General features: G+C 49.7%; 7 protein-coding genes across 7 annotated transcripts; 1 reads left to right on the top strand and 6 right to left on the bottom strand.

Moving 5' to 3' along the window:
• Window positions 1-109: 109 nt before the first annotated feature.
• FMAN_16062 (uncharacterized protein) lies at window positions 110-2,313 on the bottom strand (the record flags this gene model as incomplete). The annotated part of the gene is made up of 2 exons (XM_041828134.1): window positions 110-2,042; window positions 2,099-2,313. The coding sequence occupies 2 exons, from the start codon at window positions 2,311-2,313 to the stop codon at window positions 110-112; spliced, it is 2,148 nt and encodes a 715-aa protein (XP_041679027.1).
• Window positions 2,314-5,387: 3,074 nt separating this feature from the next.
• FMAN_05080 (uncharacterized protein) lies at window positions 5,388-5,939 on the bottom strand (the record flags this gene model as incomplete). Its single annotated transcript, XM_041828133.1, has 1 exon — window positions 5,388-5,939. The coding sequence occupies one exon, from the start codon at window positions 5,937-5,939 to the stop codon at window positions 5,388-5,390; it is 552 nt and encodes a 183-aa protein (XP_041679026.1).
• A 998-nt stretch (window positions 5,940-6,937) lies between these two features.
• On the bottom strand, window positions 6,938-8,899 carry FMAN_05081 (uncharacterized protein; the record flags this gene model as incomplete). Its single annotated transcript, XM_041828132.1, has 1 exon — window positions 6,938-8,899. The coding sequence occupies one exon, from the start codon at window positions 8,897-8,899 to the stop codon at window positions 6,938-6,940; it is 1,962 nt and encodes a 653-aa protein (XP_041679025.1).
• Window positions 8,900-10,070: 1,171 nt separating this feature from the next.
• On the top strand, window positions 10,071-11,336 carry FMAN_05082 (uncharacterized protein; the record flags this gene model as incomplete). The annotated part of the gene is made up of 1 exon (XM_041828130.1): window positions 10,071-11,336. One exon carries the CDS (start codon window positions 10,071-10,073, stop codon window positions 11,334-11,336), a length of 1,266 nt encoding a protein of 421 aa, XP_041679024.1.
• A 926-nt stretch (window positions 11,337-12,262) lies between these two features.
• Window positions 12,263-13,478, bottom strand: FMAN_05083 (uncharacterized protein; the record flags this gene model as incomplete). The annotated part of the gene is made up of 2 exons (XM_041828129.1): window positions 12,263-12,904; window positions 12,957-13,478. 2 exons carry the CDS (start codon window positions 13,476-13,478, stop codon window positions 12,263-12,265), a joined length of 1,164 nt encoding a protein of 387 aa, XP_041679023.1.
• A 622-nt stretch (window positions 13,479-14,100) lies between these two features.
• FMAN_05084 (putative TfdA family oxidoreductase) lies at window positions 14,101-15,463 on the bottom strand (the record flags this gene model as incomplete). Its single annotated transcript, XM_041828128.1, has 4 exons — window positions 14,101-14,263; window positions 14,309-14,614; window positions 14,665-15,151; window positions 15,196-15,463. The coding sequence occupies 4 exons, from the start codon at window positions 15,461-15,463 to the stop codon at window positions 14,101-14,103; spliced, it is 1,224 nt and encodes a 407-aa protein (XP_041679022.1).
• A 311-nt stretch (window positions 15,464-15,774) lies between these two features.
• Window positions 15,775-17,262, bottom strand: FMAN_05085 (uncharacterized protein; the record flags this gene model as incomplete). The annotated part of the gene is made up of 1 exon (XM_041828127.1): window positions 15,775-17,262. The coding sequence occupies one exon, from the start codon at window positions 17,260-17,262 to the stop codon at window positions 15,775-15,777; it is 1,488 nt and encodes a 495-aa protein (XP_041679021.1).
• Window positions 17,263-17,574: the final 312 nt, after the last annotated feature.

Here is a 17,574-nt window from a genome sequence, read left to right as displayed (position 1 = left end):
GTCAGTGGCACAAGACAATGCCACCATTTGTATTGCGGATCTTCCCAAAGAGAAAACCAGAAAGGAAGGCAAACGTTCAAGATCAGAAACTCAAGCTGTGTGAGGTCGCTTAGAGAAGAGCGGCAACAGCAGCGAGGAGAGCAAGAGCGCTGACGGCCTGCTTGCCAGCACTGCTGACAGTGACGGGGACACAGTGGTCACCCTCGCAGCTAGAGCCGCTCTCACCCTTGGAGCCAGAGCCCTCGGAGCCGGAGCTGCCCTTGGAACCGGAACCCTCGGAGCCGGAGCTGCCCTTGGAGCCAGAGCCCTCAGAGCCAGAGCCGCCGTTGGAACCAGAGGAACCAGAGCCACCGTTGGAGCCGGATCCACCGTTGCCTCCGCTTCCACCGTTACCTCCGTTGCCGCCGTTACCACCATTGCCTCCATTGCCTCCATTGCCTCCATTGCCGCCGTTTCCTCCGTTTCCACCGTTGCCGCCATTGCCACCGTTTCCGCCGTTGCCTCCCTTGGAGCCACCACCGTTGGTAGGGCAGGTATCCTTGGTGCAGCTGGGGATCTCAGCCTCGTGGCACTCAGCGGGGGTACCCCAGGAGTTCTCCCAGGGCTTGTAGACGATATCACCGTGCTCGCAGACATCGCAGTTGGCGGGAACGAAGAAGTTGTCGTGGTTGTACCAGTCCTTGCACTCCTCAGGCTTGTAGACAGTGAGACCGTGGCAGCTGCCGTTAGAGCAGTATTTGGGGACGTATTGAGATCCCCCCTGGCAAGAGCAGGCCTCAGAGATGTAGACGAGCTCGCCGTCGCAGTCCTCACCGGGGTAACCAACGAAGATGTAGACAACCTTGGAGCCGTTGTCGTTCTCGGGGTAGCACTTGCCGTTGGAGCAGACGTAGATGGCAGTGACGGTCTGGGTCTCAGTGGCAGTGGCATCGGAGATGGTGGTGGTGAAGGTGGTGGTCAGAGTAGACTGGTCAGTGACGGTAGCAGTGAGGACATCGGTGAGGGTGACATCAGGGCCGTTGACAGCGACGTAGACAGTGAGGCGGATGGTGTTGGGGATAGCCTGGCGGGCCTGGATGCGGCTGCGGCGAGCAAGAGGAGCATCACCACCACAGAACTCAGAGTCGTCACCGGGGCACTCGATGTCACACTGGTCTGAGTCAACACGGCTGGTGTTGTCACCGTCGATCTCGTCACCGGCATAACACTCCTCGTCGTGGACACCGAAGTAAGCACGGCCCTCAGCGAGGCTGGCGCAGAGGTTGAGGTCCATGGAGCCAGAAGTCTGGAGAAGCTCGAAGGTAGGGAAGCCATCGGTGGAACCGACACAGCCGAAGAAAGCAAAGTCGCCAATGGAGCCGGGGAAGCCGGGAGCAGATGTAGCAGAAGAAGTGGGCTCAGAGGTCTCAGTACCGGTAGGCTGGATGGTCTCGCCCTCGGAGTTGGTGGTAGCACCCTCGGAGTTGGTAGCAGCAGTCTCGGTCTCAGTGCCAGTCTGGGTGCCAGTAGGGAAGACAGTCTCGCCCTCGGAGTTGGTGGTGGCACCCTCAGAGTTGGTAGCAGTCTCAGTGCCAGTAGGCTCGATGGTCTGGCCCTCGGAGTTGGTAGTAGCGCCCTCAGAGTTGGTGTTGGTAGGCTCAGCAGTGCCAGTGGTGTCAGTAGAACCGCCGTTGCCGCCACCGTTGCCGCCACCAGGGTTGCTGGAACCAGGGGGACCGACAGCAAGATCAGAGACTTCGAGACGAGAGGAGGTGGCACCACAAGACTGAACAAACTCGACGTTGGGGGAGCTACCAGAGGAAGGAGTGCTGTCAGAGCTCTTGGAGCCAGAGCCGGTGGAGAGACCCTCGGAGAAGACGCTCACACCGTCAACAGTGACATCAAGGGTGCAGTCGGTCTCAGCACGCTTCTGTGTCTCGATGAGCTCAACGAGGATCTCCCAGAGGATAATGAACAAGTTTCCTGCGGGGAAGCTGGAGAAAACGTCATCGGGAATACCAATGGAGAAGGAAGCAACGCCATTGGGTCCAGCGATCAGGGCACTATCGGTTGATTAGAGTTTGTGACTAGTACGCGGGCCGTTTGGGAGTAAACTTACATAGCGATGCTTCCATCGGCGCGAGTGACGAACGAGGCACCGGGTCCCAGGTTAGCACCGCCTAGATCGACAGGCTGAGCAGCCTCAGCAGAGCCGGTGGGAGCAACGTCTGAGGTGGTGGTAGCGGACTCAGTAGCAGGGATACTGGAGTTGGTGAACCGCTGACCCATGACGCTCGAGGCCGCAGCCAGGAGCAGACCGGTAGAGAAACGCATGATTAGGTATTTCTGTGTGAGCGAATGTATTAAAGAGTGAATGAAAGAATGTGTTCTTTGGATTGTAAACGAATGGACCTGGTCCTCGATGGGAAGATTGAGAGTGAGGATGAGATGAGAATATTCTGGACAAGAACACCAGCCTCTATATATACAGATTTTGCACATCACATAACAGTTCCCATTTGCACCATATTGACCAAGATGCTTGCCCTTGGGAATATTGGTCTCCTGCATGCAAACATTCCTCATGCACGGTTGCTAGATCCGAAAGCATGCAAGGGCGATAGCATCACTCCACCTGGTGTGGACCAAAAGAGAAAATGTCTCGCCAGCATAGGCACGATAAACCAGTCTAGACGATAGTATTCCATTCTTCAAGGTTTCTGGCTAGCTATTTGCAGACTACCGCAGGAGCTACTACTGATTTTGCTTTCGTATTTTGGAGTGTTTGCTTTTGGGTGTTGAAGATATGGGAGCGGCCCCCCTATGTCTCCCTTGATAAGGCAATTTCACCAACGAATTCCAACAACGGGTTTCTCTTGTAAATAATACCAGTTACTATGCAAAAGAATTCGAATTTTCTAAGGCGTGCCAAGCTTTTGTTGACCAGCCACGCCAAGGTTGTTATCAAACCACCATTGCAATAAAGTTATACCCGCACATATCTCCCCCAGGTGAGGTGATAACAAAGACAAGCCAAGACTAGACAAGAAATGTACAATACCTTAGTTTAAAGTCAAACAATCCTTTCCACTTATCACATTTCCCCATTAATGCCCGTGACAACAGGCTATACTGGAAAACCCCCTCACCTGGTGGCTTCAGCAACAAAATTTCAAAAGGCATGTTCGGGCTCAGACACGGCGGAAGAGATTTGTCCAGTAAAGGGGAGAACGAGTGTCACAACCGCACCTGGACGAACACAGCCAGTGAGATCTCTGGGCCTTGCATGAGTTCGGACGCGTAAGTGGTAATTTACAGTGTTTCTCCCGCAATTGCTTAGCTAGGTATGTGGCTGGGGAATTCTTGTGTGTGGTTGATGTTGCGCTTGGGATCCTGCCGTAAGCCCTTTTGGACGATTCTGTCTGAATGGTTGCGGAGATATGGTGTGGTTCAGATCACCGGAAACAAGGAACCGGCGATGGGGTCATTTGGTCATGTCTTGATCTAGTGTGTTGTCTCCAACGATCGCTGAGTGGATGCAACAAGAGATATCAATCTGATTGAGAGTATCTTTATGATACTATCGTACAACGGCTCTACGACGGTTCATCATGCTAAACAAAACAACAGGCCCAAGCTTCATTATTTACTCCGGCTGGTGACATGCAAACAATGCCATGTTTTGCACGTTGAGATCTGGATGTCACTGATGCAAGGGCAAAGAGACTTGTCCGTGATTATCGACGGGAGTCTACCCTACGCTATTTCAAGGAAACCGCAAGAGTGACAGCGCTTATTCTTTAGCGTTGGGACTAAACGGCAGCCCAGTTGAGCGCCGTTTGCGGTTCGACGTTTGGTGGAGCGTTGGAAAGCGTTGAGACTCGTTGGTGCTAGCGCGCCTAATCACGTCAATCACTTGAAGCAAGGTTTTTGTTATCACGGTAATTTTCGGATCCGGAAGTCAATTGCAGTGCGGAATAGAACCTAGTGACGGTTCTTGCACCTTGATGATTGCTCAAGTCGTGATGATTAGCTTTGACATCGCTCACGGGCTACCACTCGGAACCCTGTTGTTCCGTCGTATAGCAAACGTGAGGAATGAAACGAAAGCATGCAGTGAATTACCCGACATCGAAGTGAATTGCGCGCCTGCAGGATCTCCCTCCCTTTCTAACCCCAGTTCCCTCCAGCCCTGTAAGGTGACCTAGCGCCGTAGCTCGCACGGAGATCAAACAGACAAACCCGCAGTAAATAATTCCCTGCGTCGCCAGCTCTGGAGACTTCTCATTTCTTGCACAAGGTGGAATGCAGGATTTGTGTCTCAGGAACAAGCTTTGGCTCCCGAGTCCGAGGCTAATTGGCGAAGAAGAGACGTGTGAGAGACTGCAAGGATGTTGCCTGGGTACCCCCCTTTGTCGAGATGTTGCGATGGAATGTGAAGTGGTGAAGAAAGAGGGGGGGAAGCCGGCCGGTGATCGTTGGAATGGGGACATGAGATGTCTATGACGATGGGAATAATTGGGGGAGATTTAGGGTGAGAATGCGGAAATAGGAGAAGGAGGCTCTACCAATTACTGAGACATTCTCATTTTGCCCGCGTTTTCCGTGTTGACAGTATTGGTGAAGTTACCACTGTCCTCAATCGCGACGAAACGAATGTCGGTCAGTTGTTTTGTCGGACATTTTTACATTTGAAAAAAAGAAAGCCACGAGTATCTCTGCTATGACAATTAATAGGACGCCTTCTAGCTCACCGGGGGATTATCTCGAGGTATCTGTTGAACTGCTATGATTACCTTGTAAAATGTCGCGGTTACCCTGTACTCCAACATGATGTGACATTGTCTTGGAAGCGCGGATATCCGGCAAAAGAGTCGTGTTGATGACGAAAGTTAATCGCAATTCCTTCAAATGAAGCATTTGCAGGCAAGATTACATCCAAGAACGGCGGTATGGTGAAAGTGAAATCCTCGTATTTACGACCCGTCTTCCCGGATCACATCGCAAACGGCCTCGTGGAATTGACTTTGAACCGTTTTCCTTGGCAAGCCATTATACCTGTCGACACATGGTCTACACATGATTCAATGACGTCGCACGACGTTACAATGCTTGCGTTCCATTGATCGATCACGATTAACTGAGTCCGTCCCTCGCTTACAAGTGGAGGCTGCACGAGTCACGACAACGGGGTAAACAAGCTGGGGTAGCAATTTGTATATCAAGAGATAGACTGCTAATTAAAGTATACATTTCCATTTTCCAAAGCACATGAAACTAATTATGATATCCATCAATATTTTACGCACCGCCCAAATGCTAGATGCACGCAAACATTACTCGAACCGTTTCCAAATTATCGACATAGAATGACCGAAGCAAAAAAACATCCGATGGTAGCTAGCCTCTTACAGCTGGAAAGCACCAGCAGCCATGGATGAGAAGAGCAGAGCACCAATGGCAAGGCCAAGGGTGTTGATGCTAGACTTGGGAGCGAAGCCAGCAGCGGCGTTTCCGCTCTCCGTAGAAGTCTCGGAGCTGGAAGAGCTGGTACCGGTGCTGGTGGAGGTACCAGAAGCAGTGCCAGTAGAGCTCTTGTCATCATCGTCCTTGTCGTCGTCGTCGCCGGAGATGACGCTGGCCTGGGCGGTAGCGGGGACGGCGGCGTCGGTTGTCTTTGTGGTCTTCTTGCTGCCGCTGCAGAAGACGTCGGCGTCGGGGGCGCCGTTGGCGAAGAGGCACTTTGCGAGCTCGCCGATGGTCTGGTCGAGGGCGACGCAGTAGAGGCCGCAGCCGTTGTAGTAGCTCACGATCTTGGCGTCACCGCAGCACTTCTGCATGATCTCAGTGTGGTTGTCCTTGAAGGGCATGGCGCAGGTGTTGTCCTGGTTGGGGGTGTCATAGAGGTTTGTGCAGGCCGTGGGGACGGCGCTGGCAGTGCTGAGGGTTGTGGAAGACATGATGACGGCTTGTGTTTGTGTAAAAAGTGTATTGTATTAAAATTTGGAAGAATAGCGATTGTGGTTGAAGAAGGTCAAAAAAGAATTAACGAATGTTGGTGATGGTGATGTAGGAACAGAAAAGTTACGCGTCGCCTGAGGGATGGGCTTAGCACGGGACGGGTCAGTTTTTGTCTCTGGCTAGGGCCCGCTAGAACTCGCATTAAGGGGTTAATCCGGGGGTCTTGGCCTATCAGCAGCGCCACTCCAAATTTAGCAGCATGAGCTAAGGCTCGTATCAAGTGCAAGGGTGAGGAGGATCCAGTTGCTAGGCAACTTGGAAATGGATGAGAGTCAAGTTTTTTTAGGTTAAAGACTACGTAAGCGGAAGAAATCGTTGTGAATATCTTCCGTTGGGGAGTTATCGAAGGAGTTGAGCTTGAAATAGTAGCAAGGCTTGTAACTTTGGTGATGGTAGACGGTTGATGCAGCTGAAGAGGCAAATTGGTATGATGTAACGGGACCACTTCCCGCTCTTGGCGGACATGGAAGATCAGATCAGTTCGGAAATTGGCTGCATCATGCACAGACGTTGGAAATGTCAACTTGGAAGCCTGATGGAAGCCTGACAGTGTCTTTGACGTAACGCCATATTGAACACAGTGACATGCTTGGTGTAACTCTACCGAAGCATTGCAAATGTTGAGTTTAGAACCGAATAATTGATGGTGAACGAGGAAGTTATTGGAAGCGTGGAGATTGCGATCGCTTACCTTCAGACATGGTGAAACTGCTAGCCTTGTATAAGCGAGGCTTATATCATGTGACAGATGGCCACGAGGAGCAGCGTGGACTCGATTGATATCATTTGGATCGTAAGGAACATTTGACGGAATACTATCTCATATATCACTAGCTGCGCGGCATGGGCCATGTATTGTTCCAAGTTCGACCACTAGACTTTGGCCAGGGATGCCTTGTAGTCGGCGAAATTCATTCTGTAGATAGTCAGCTACTTATTATGTTGATCCGACAACTCTCATTGCCAATTCATCAGCTAGCATCTTTTCCTTCGCATCCGCCAACCAAGCAGGATTCGTCTCGAATCTGGGATCCAGCCAGAAACATGCTTCATCTCCATCCTCGAGCATCTTCCGAATAGGTTTCGCTCTAACATGTCCCCCGATATAAAACAGCGCCCAACGAACAGCACCAAAGACTGACACAAAACTATACAGCTGTTTGTAAACAGGATAAGTAGCGATGGTGACAAGCCCAATGCGCATATCAGGACGGTGCCAGCAACTAAGATAGTTGTAGAGAAGGGGAGGAAGACAGGCGACAAAGGCGAGACTGAAGAAGAAGATCCAGTATTCTTTATGCGCGCCTAGAGCGACCAGGACGGGAATGCGGACCCAGTCGATGACTAGACAGGCCAATATGTAAAGAAAGAGTCCCTTTTGCATAAGAACTCCTTGGATAGTCCGTTGCCCGTTCATGCGGAACAGGTGGCGCATTATCTTCCAGATCAGACTATGTCTTCCCATCTCCCATGACTTGATCCTCTGCTTGCACCAGTTCAGCCCGGGACCAAGCACAGTCGCCGGGACTTCAGTCGCAAGCGTAACCTGAGCATCAAAAGCAATACCCTTCCCAAGACGCATAATAGAAAACCCAGCATTAGCATCTTCCGCGATAAAATCCATAGGATGATATTTCGAAAGGAGCTCAACGAATACATCGCGATCAACGAACCATCCAGCGCCATGGGGGAAGTTAACACCGCATGTACGATCCTCAGCGAGCTTGACAAGACCAGCCATTCGGTACTCGCAGTCTTGCCAAGAGACCATACCGAGGGGAGTGTTACCATCTGCGTCGGTGCCTGCTAGAGGAAAAGCAACAGCACGTAGGTGGTCGTTCAGAAGATGAATGGGATGGCGGTAGTTTTCGGGGAGAGAGACGTCATCGTCTGTTGTTAGGATGTACTTGTAGTCCATGGCTGCTAGGGAACCGACGAGTTGGGCTGCGTTCTTTGAACCGATGGGGGACCAGATGTAGACGAGATCGGGATGGAGATTCTTGAGCCAATGGCGGAAGGAGAGATCTTGTGGATGTCGAGATCGACCGTTATCGATGATGAAGATGTCTTGAGGTCTGAAATGGGGATAGGCGGATTCGATCACCTTTCTCAAAGCTTCGCGATCTGAGTTGTGACAGGGAATTACAAAGGCAGTTTCCCAACCCTCCGTCACCGCCAAACCACGCTCCAGATCATCCGGAATTTTCTCACTGAAAAACCCCTCGGCAACTTGTGAAGGAGTTGTCTTGGGAGGGTTGTATGGCGGAACTCTCGCAATAGACAAGATTATAAGAAACATAAGAGGTTCAAGAGTAAGAACAATAACGAGAACAGGTAACATGTAACTTCGAGTCTGAGCAATGGCCTTTCCCATCCAACCGGTAAACCAATTCGATATAACAAGTGCAGCAACGCAAGACATGACGAATGCAAGTGCAGCGCCTTTCTTGAGCGTCATGGGGTAGATGTACTCTTTTGGATGGATGAGTTCCCAGAAGGCCTTGGGGGAGAACTGATTGTTCAGCGAGCGCCAGAATCTAGTCCATAGTGACGGCTTTTTGGTAGATTGGGATCGAAGAAGATTGCTGGTGAGACTTTCATCGGATAAGCTGCTTAGGGAGGAAGAGGAAGAACCATAAATGCCAACTTTGCGGGCGCTTCTGTCTGAGGATATGGCTGGTGGCGGAGTAGATATTGGGCTGATGGAGGGACTTGATGGGGGAGTTGCAACAGGGTTGTTGAGAGAGTGTGCAGAAGGGCTGATGGGGAGAATTGGATGAGGTTGATTTGGGTGAAGGTCTGGGGCTGAGGGATCCAGTCTGGCATTGCAGGGGAGAGTCAGGTCCTCATATGAAGGATCTTGAGTGCTCCAAAAGGGATTATTGTTTTTGGCAGCCATCTGGAAGGAAAGGTACGCTCAAGGAGGGCTATGAAAAGAGCAATACTGGACTAGCAGCCACAAGAGCAAGAAAAGAATGACTGGAAGAAAGAGAACAACATAACGAACTCTTGACCTGAGAAATTCAACCATTTTGAAGATACCGCTACAGAAAATATATCTACTATAAAGCAGAAAAAGAATTCATCTCATCAATGAGAGCTGGAAAATTCCTCATCCTCCCAGCGAAATCCCAATAAGAATTGCATTTACGGATGAGCCGAGAGCATACAGCTGAACGTGGATATCTTAAGCTCTCCAGATGCCAAAAGGACCGAATCTAGATCAGATTATCTCGTTCGAGAAAGTGGGCAAGATAGAGTTTCAACGTCTGCACCGTTTAAGCTTGATGCCACATGGTGAATCCACCTCGCTTATAGCCTTCCCGGGATGGCCGTTGGTGAAAGATATCCACCTTCCGAATATACCGAGGTAGATCTAGGAACGACGGGATGGGGATTAGTAAGGCTTTGAATTGTGGTTGGGTCTTGGTGAGGTTCTGATATGGAGGATGCGCGACGTTGTTGCTCGATATGCATCTGCTCTGTCTTCAGTAGAGTGATCTTTATCAGTTGAGCTTTTAGATATATCATATTTAAAACATATTTTATGGTCTTGCATTTCTTTGGCTGCGGTAGCTTGCAGTGACCAAGACCCGTTGAGTGATCATTGCATCAACAATCTACAAAGTGGAGAGCTGTCAAACATCCCGCGATGAACGTGCACTTCGGAACAAGACCGTAAAGGATCTAGAACACAGGAGTAACACTACCTCGGATGGTTAATATCCGTCTTACTCTTAGACTTGCTCAGCTCCTCCGTTTTGTTCGAGGCCACGATGGAGACCATCCACTCTCAAGTCACGACTTCATCTTGTATCAGCTACGATGACTTCTCACTGAGGCTATTGAAAATTTCTCTGTGCTAGCTTTTCGGATGGGAGAGCTCTTGTTGGTCTGTGTTCAGCTTGCTGTTCGAAAGTCGTCGTTCAGGATCTGAGTATATAACCCAACTGACCGTTCACTCTGTTAACTCAAGATTTATCTTAAGCCCTAGATACTGTGCGTGTTGATCTATCTCTGAAATTAGTCATTGTTCATCATATCTATCCTTCCTCTTCTCAAATTTCAACATGGACTCTCTTCAATCCTCGGGCACCACGACCCCAATCACAGACACCGCTCAGTCACTGAAGTCATTTTCTCGACCAAGCACTCCCGCAACTGAACAGGACCTTCTATTCAGTCGCCCTCCATCTCCTTTCCGTTCAACTGCATCTGAGTACGTTCTCGTCGTTGGTGGTCTAGGCTACATTGGGAGCCACACAACTTGGGAGCTCCTAAAAGATGGAAAGAACGTGGTTGTCATTGATAACCTCAGCAATGCCTTTATCAATGTTCTTGACACGTTGAACGACATGGCGGACCAGTACGCCGGACCTTTTCGTCCAGAGCTTCACTTCTACGAGGCGGACTTTAGAGACGATGCTAAGATCCAGGAGATTCTGTCTCGTTACTCTTTGCTTTCTGGATCACAAATCAAACGAGTTATTCACTTTGCTGCGTACAAGTCTGTCTCGGAAAGTATTGAGAAGCCGCTCAAATACTATGACAACAATGTTGGTGGACTTATCAGATTCTGCAACACATTGTCAAAGTTTAACATCAAAAACCTCATCTTTTCGTCATCAGCTACAGTGTATGGTTCCCTAGCAGATGCAGGTGGACGCCTAGTTGAAGAGTCTTGCGCTCATACCACGACGGAGTGGCGCGATGCTAGCGGCCAGAACCAAACTACTCTTTCTGGATGCACGGGTCTCACGAATCCATATGGACGAACAAAATGGATCTGCGAGGCTATTCTGTCCGATTTAGCGATTGCAGACCCAGACTGGACCATCACAGCCTTAAGGTATTTCAACCCCATTGGCTGTGATGAATCAGGCCGCTTGGGAGAAGATCCTTGCGTTGCACCAACCAACTTAATGCCTGTCCTCCTCAAAGTCATGCTCGGCGAGATAGACCAACTCCAGGTATTCGGTACAGATTGGGATACCCGAGACGGCACAGCTATCCGAGACTTCATCCATGTCTCTGATCTTGCCAGGGGTCATCTTGCTGCCCTCGCCGTGGAAGACGGCCAAGGTTTTCAGACATTCAATATTGGTACTGGAACTGGTCAGACAGTGTATGAAGTCGTTGACGCTATGAAGACTACTTCAGGGAGAGACATTCCGGTGCTGAAAGTGGGACGCCGCCAAGGTGACGTCGGAGTTTGTGTCGCCGATCCTGGAAGAGCTATGGCTCAACTGGGATGGAAGCCGCAAAAGACTTTACTTGACAGTTGCCGGGATCTGTGCAGATTCTTGGAGGCAAATGGGACTAAGATAAGCTCGTAAGGTGGCTACAACCTTTGGGCTATTAGTTGGAATACGGTGCTTTTGTTTGGTGTTATTGATAGAGGATTTATTTTGTTATTGTTAGAATCATCGTGTCAGCCGGACCGAGGGACTCGGAGTTCACTCGAGAGCGGGTTTAGTAAACATAGAACAGGCGAATCGACGTCTTGAAACATTTTACCGCAAGGGACCTGGTTTTGCAGATTTGACTTTCACCATTCCGATCTAAACTCCACTCCTCAGCTGTCAACCCACGCAGGTGGACTTCTCTTCTCGGTTTCGGATCCGATCGAGAGTCTTGCCGTGGGTCTGCGGTCTACTCATGGTTAGACATCTGGGGCCTCGACTACTTGTCGGTCCGTCAACGAGCAGGATCCTCACAAGGTTGGTTCATGCACGAGGACCTTTGTAAAAGCCATCTTCAGGGTCTTCTCGGCAATCTCCAGCCGGTACTCACAATGTGGAGCTAAGAGTGCCCTGAAGAACCGAGTTCTTGGGCCTAAACCATGGATGACAAGCTAGACCATACCGACTATGTCATCATCCCAGACCTAACGGAATTGGCAGGAAGAGGTGACACAGGGGCAGTTGGCACAGACGTAAGCTAGCCTTTTGGCTTTTTGGCCGGATGTCTGGGGAAGTGGCTTCTCTTGGCATCGGCCTGTCCGGCTCGAGTGACGCTACGTCGTTGACTCGAAGTGACTGAGTAGCCAAGAGCAAGCTTTGCAAGGAAAATTGTTAATCCTTGGACTCATTGAGTGTGACATTCTTTTCACCAGTAATCGGAAAGTATATATTGTCAAATGTTTTATTAAGAGCCTTTATGGGTAGTCTGTTGAATGCTTAAATGGTGAACTTGCGGGAATGTGACTGCTTCTGCCACCGGCGATAATTCCTCGCCACGCTAACAGCAGTACTGGCTATCTTTAATTCCTGGATTTATATGAATCCCCGCAAAGCTCTGCCAAGATTTCCTTCTTCACGTCTTGGTCTGCCCAAGAAATCTCTACCGCATCTTTCATCATCCGTATAATATCCTCTTCGGTCAAGCTACACAACTGTCTGGTGAGCAGTATGTTATGCATCATCCACGCGCCCTCCATGAGAGGAGGGCCATCGCTAGAAATGCAAATCTTGACACCTGCATCAATCAACGTCCGCAGACGACGGCCCGTTTCCTCGAGATTGAAGCGCCGCAGATAAGCCCAGGGACAGATCGTCATGCCGATGCCTTGGCTCGTGATAAGTTCCACAAGCTCTGGCTTGTCTGCTGCGTTTAGACCGTGGTCGATGCGATGTGTGAGAATTCCCTCGGAGGGTGAGATGAGCTGATGAATATTCTGATGCGTGTCTTGCTGACCGACGTCGCAATGTGCTGTGATTCTGAAACCATCTTTCTTAGCCCGTTGAAAGACTTCTTTGAATAGAACAGGAGGCCGTTTATGTTCATTTGAATCGAGTCCAATACCGATAATCATGTCTCGATATGGAAGCGCTGCTTTGTAGTGTTCCATTGCGGACTCTGGAGATTGATCGCGAAGGAAGCACATAATCCAAGCAGCTTTGACCTAGCATATAGCACTTTAGAGCTGCACCTCAAATTCAGTATATGAGTCTTACATTTAGGGTCCTTGCAGATTCATTTTGCGCATCACGAAGTCCTCCCATCATATCTTCCCAAGAAACACCACGGCTCGTATGTGCCTGCGGGTCAAAAAACACTTCACAATATCGCACATTCATCTCCGAAGCACCTTGAAAATACGCCATCGCGACGTCATAAAAGTCTTGTCGAGTTCTGAGGACATCATGGCTAGAGTAGTAAGCTTCGAAAAACGTAGGCGGAATCAGAGACGGATCGAGATGTTGATATTGGTGGCGCCTCGAAGTTGAGATGACGGATGCGTAGGCTTTCTTCAAGTCATCGAGAGATTTTATGACGGGCTTGTCGTTTCCCATGCGCACTTCTAATCCATTTCTTTGGGCTAGTTTCCATCGAAGCTCTGGTGTGACCATTCCATCGATGTGGATGTGCATTTCGACCTTTGGGATCTGTCGTATGAAATCATCATTCGTTGCTAGCAGCTCCTCCTTCAGCCTCTGCCGTTCTTGTGATGTAAGCAGTCTATCAGTAACGTCCATCTTCGCTTGATAGGTGGACCACGAGTCTAATCTGTCGGTTTCGGGGTTAGAAAGACGCTCATCGAATTGCCATGTGCATGCTGAGAGGATGAGTCATCACAGGCAGTGGGAAATTGCGGAGAGCGGCGTCTGCCGCGGATAAGCTTGAACCGTCGGTCTAGTCTTGGCCCAGGCAATGGGGATTGGCCGTGTCTGTCTAATCTATGTACATCTTACTTATGAAAAAGGTAAGCGGTCTATTTAAGCTCTTTTCATACGCCTCCCGGCTTCATGAAAGCGGAGTTGGTCGATAAGATCTTTGATCTTAAGGAGAGCATCAAGAGCGGCCGAGTTAAGGCGCCCTGCCAATCGCACGCTGTCTTCCCAGCACAAGAAAATGGCGTGTACCACTCATCGCAGGCAGAACTCGACCACCATGGGCGGAGGAAAGAGTCAGTAACCTGTTCTGCTTGTGCAAGGACCAGCGGGTGTTTCACATGTTGGTGCTCATGCGTGGTCACCCGTGCGTGTTTCCGAACATGAACAAAATAGAGGTTTGAACAAAGAGATGGCATCGAATAGACGACTGATTACGAGCAATGCTCGAGTAAATCTTTATCGCTCAAGTTCCCTACACAAGACTCTATCTGGCCCTGTTGCTAGCACTACGAATATAGGGTTTCAGCGGAAACACCTGCGCATCTGGAGTCACACCCTCATACAATTCTGCCCACCTCTCACGTAGCGCCTCCGGAGTCTCCCAAGCATTTTCAGGATCTCTCAGCCAGAGACGAAGAAGATGGCGCCTTGTATCATCAGCTCATATTCAACAACTGGAGTACCAGACTTACTGCTGCGTTGGCGAGTCGGTGAATGCATCTCGAGCGTGAAATACAGCGAGGTTGTTTATGAATTGCATATCACCTTTTGCAAAGTTTGTCGAAACACTCAGTTTATCTCCCAAGAAGTGAAGAGCATCTAGAGCTTCGGCCTGAGCTTCGGTGATAGGTGGGATGTCATGGCTCCTTGGCAGTGCACCGAATCCGACAAAGTATCGACGGGCGTACTGCAAAGCAACTCTCTCAGGAAGCGTATCGGTGGCCTTTTGATGGTAGAGAAGTGGCCGACTTGTAAACTTCTTATTCGGGTTTGCAAAACTGAAAGTGTTAGCTAGTCGAAGCAGTAATACAGCATCGAGGTCTCTTACTTCTCAACATCCCAATTCTGCGACAGGGTATGAATCAAATCAGGCCTCGTCCTCGCCAACTCATTATAAACCCTCCACGTGCTCGCAATCCTACTCGCACCGCCCTCCAACGCTGTTTCTAGACAGAACAGTGACACGATATCACCTGAATCAGTATGAAAGACCTGTCTGTCAGTAGTATAAGCTGGACTTCCAATAGCGCTCTTGTCTTGACCGGCGCTGAGATCCTTGACATGCGTGAGTACAACGTCAGCAGGTTTACCGCCGAATTTACTGTCCTGACGGCCGCGCTGCGGTGCGATGTGTGAAGAAATGCCGACGTAAATTATGGCGTTTTCTTCGCGGGTGTAGTTATCTACGTCGACACCGCGGATGACAAAGAAACCGTGGCCTTTGTGTAGCTCATCAGATAGCCTCCGCAATTCTGAGTGAAGATTTGGTAGAGGAAATGTTTCAGCCGAGATATGTCCAAGTGAAAGACCAAGACCTAGTTGTGTTAGATGAGGGGTATATAGTTGTCAAGCAAAATACCTTTGAAATGGTGTAAAGCCTGGTCAAGCTCGCCGAGCTGGTCCTCAGACAATTTATAAGTCCAGTCATAATGTTGGCCAACTGAATCGCCTTCCCAGACAAGATCTCCTGTCAATTGCTTTGGGAAGCCATCCGGGACCGAGGTCGGGAGGTTCCCCTCTTTGAGTCGCTTGGCTGTCCTGGCTTGGTAGTTTTCATAGTTTGGAGCGTAAGCAATATCTGGTTGACCAGGCGGGGGTGCCGCGGTGACTGTTGTTGTAAAAGACATGATATCGATAGTCGATGGGAAGTTATGTAGGAAGAAGAGATGAAGTACTAGTTATGATCGCCGGTAATAAGCAAATGAGTTGGAGGTCATTATTAATACGAGGTATAGCAAGTGGTGGTGGGATCTGCATGATGAGGTGATGCGTAACACTGATTGCACCATAGCACATAATACTCTCCAGAATCCTGCGAAAATGGAGAAAAGCTCCGTATGAACCCACGTAAAATAAGAGACCTTATGACAGTGCCATCAAGGAGTCTATTAAAACCTAAATTCACAAGAACTTATTACCTTCAATCACAGGAATGCATTCACTCTCGGAACTCCTCCAGCTCAGCCTTTCCAGTATACAACGTCCAAGCCCATAGCGAATCCACAACCATAATTGTCCCAAAACTGAACACAAGACTACCCCCAAACACAAACTTGTAATACCACCACGCGTTGCTGTCGTTCAAGTCATCCACCTGACATGCGATCGCCCAAGGCAGCACATACAGAAGATTACTTGCAAGACTCTGATACAAATACCACCTCGGTCGGGTTGCGAGAAGAATCGTAGCGAGTTGAGTTGACATTGCATAAAAGATATAACACCAGTCCAGGCTTCGCCACATTGAAGCCGTCACCTCTGCGACTTCATCTGAACCACTGATATATGATGCAAAGGGCTTTGCTCCGAAGAGCGTGAGGAAGATGGCTATCGGGACTTCGAAAATGAGGGCGATAAACAACGATCTGAAAGCTGGACGTACAATGCCATGGAGGTCCTTCAATGATGCTTGTGGCTTTCGTGTGCTGATATCGACGCGTCTTCTCCAATCGCCCCAGTTATGACCGATGAATTGCAGCGCAGTTGCCTCCAAGGCCTGGACTGGGACCATTATCAGACCCCAACGGATGGTGTTGAAGACGCCCCAAGCTGTAGCATATACTGCGCCTAATGCAACGATGGTACTGACCAGCCAGAGGTACAAGGCGTTTCTGACAGCCGATTCGGTGAAGAAGATCAGGCCAGGCGGGAGAAGGACTTTGAGCGCGTCTAAGCTTGGACGCAGCTTCTCTGGAGGATCATGCGGCGTATGTCTCTTGAAAGACCATGTATTCGACCAGAGGAAGTAAGCAAGCCCTGCGAACGCTGCGACAAGATTGCAGACTAGCTGAATAGTACCTTGAATGTTGACAGTCGGCGTGAAAGAACCGACGTGGAACTTCGAAATGAGCAGAAAGTCGAGGATGATGTTGACTGCAAACTTGACGGTGCTGATGGCCAGTGGAATATCAGGTTTGTCTAGTGCTCTCGTCGCTGTCGCCACTGCAGTTTCGAGCGTGCCGCTGAACACAGTGAATGAAGCGATGCGCACATAAGTCAAACTTACATCGCGAACTTCCTCAGGCACAAAACTATTCGCAAAAGAAGACGCACCAGCAAGAAATACAATACTCAGTATCAACCCGATGACAGACTGAAACGCGATGAGAGTATGCGTTAATTGAAGACGCTTACCCAGCGACCGCGAGGCCTTATCTCCAATGATGACCCACGCAGCCCTCGGTAATCCTTCATTCACTGCTTCAGACGCAGTGTTCATGTACGTATACGCATCGGTGAGCACCACCATTGACGAGTCGATGTTTGCGACCCATAGTTTGGATAAAGTGCCGTAAAGCGCGGGGAGGATGAATGATGCGAGGTTGAAGAGGAGGGAGCCGGTGTAATGCGTGCGATGGAGGGCTGAGGATGAGAATGCAGAGGGCAGGCGGCGGATGCGGCGCGTGATGCTATTGAGGATCTTCATCATTTCGCAGGGTCTCAGGTCATTTTGAAATTTGATGAATGGTAGTATGAATTGGTTTGAAGAGAAGAGAGATGAGTGAGAGGGGAAATGGTTGTGTAACCGAAAATGAGGGAGAAAATACGACGTTGCGAGGTGCGTGAACCCCTCTTCAGCTGGTCGGCCTCCCGCATAAAAAGCGCAAGCACTCCTAGCTAGCACGAGAAAGCTATCTCCCTTGACTGAAATGAAGACAAGGAAGTTCTGAGACACAAGGCCTATGTGAGTGAGTTTGCTCTCTTGCTGCGACGCTATCGAACTCACATAGGCGCTTAA

Source organism: Fusarium mangiferae (assembly GCF_900044065.1).
Source record: "Fusarium mangiferae strain MRC7560 genome assembly, contig: FMAN_scaffold003, whole genome shotgun sequence".
NCBI classification, from domain to species: Eukaryota; Fungi; Ascomycota; class Sordariomycetes; order Hypocreales; family Nectriaceae; genus Fusarium; species Fusarium mangiferae.
The sequence above is the reverse complement of the archived record's forward strand: the minus strand, read 5'-3'. Positions and strand labels throughout refer to the sequence as shown.